This window comes from Penaeus monodon, chromosome 28 (genome assembly GCF_015228065.2).
Source record: "Penaeus monodon isolate SGIC_2016 chromosome 28, NSTDA_Pmon_1, whole genome shotgun sequence".
Taxonomy (NCBI): domain Eukaryota; kingdom Metazoa; phylum Arthropoda; class Malacostraca; order Decapoda; family Penaeidae; genus Penaeus; species Penaeus monodon.
In genome coordinates this window covers 37,670,683-37,670,895 of record NC_051413.1, presented here as the reverse complement: position 1 = coordinate 37,670,895, position 213 = coordinate 37,670,683, and the positions used below count along the sequence as shown (strand labels likewise).

Sequence of the window (213 nt, the reverse complement as noted above, 5' to 3'; positions counted from 1 at the left end):
CACCCCCTCCCCCAAACAAAACAACTGCACCCCCACACAGAAACCTTCACAAGCGCAGACAGACGACACACCTTGGCTTCCTCGTGGGGCGCGACGTACACCCACGAGAAGGCCCTGTAGGCGTCCATGTACACGCCCATTTCGTCGTCATCGCTGTCGTGTCTGGGCGCGTCTCCCACTTCCAGGCTGATGGGCGTGACCCTGGCGGAGAGC

General features: G+C 62.0%; 1 protein-coding gene across 1 annotated transcript in view; it reads right to left on the bottom strand.

The window, feature by feature from the left end:
• Positions 1-213, bottom strand: part of LOC119591570 — a 24,858-nt gene that overhangs the window by 16,938 nt on the left and 7,707 nt on the right. The window contains exon 3 of the mRNA XM_037940332.1: positions 72-201. Coding sequence (XP_037796260.1) covers positions 72-201 — 130 coding nt within the window. The remainder of the gene's footprint in view (positions 1-71; positions 202-213) is intronic.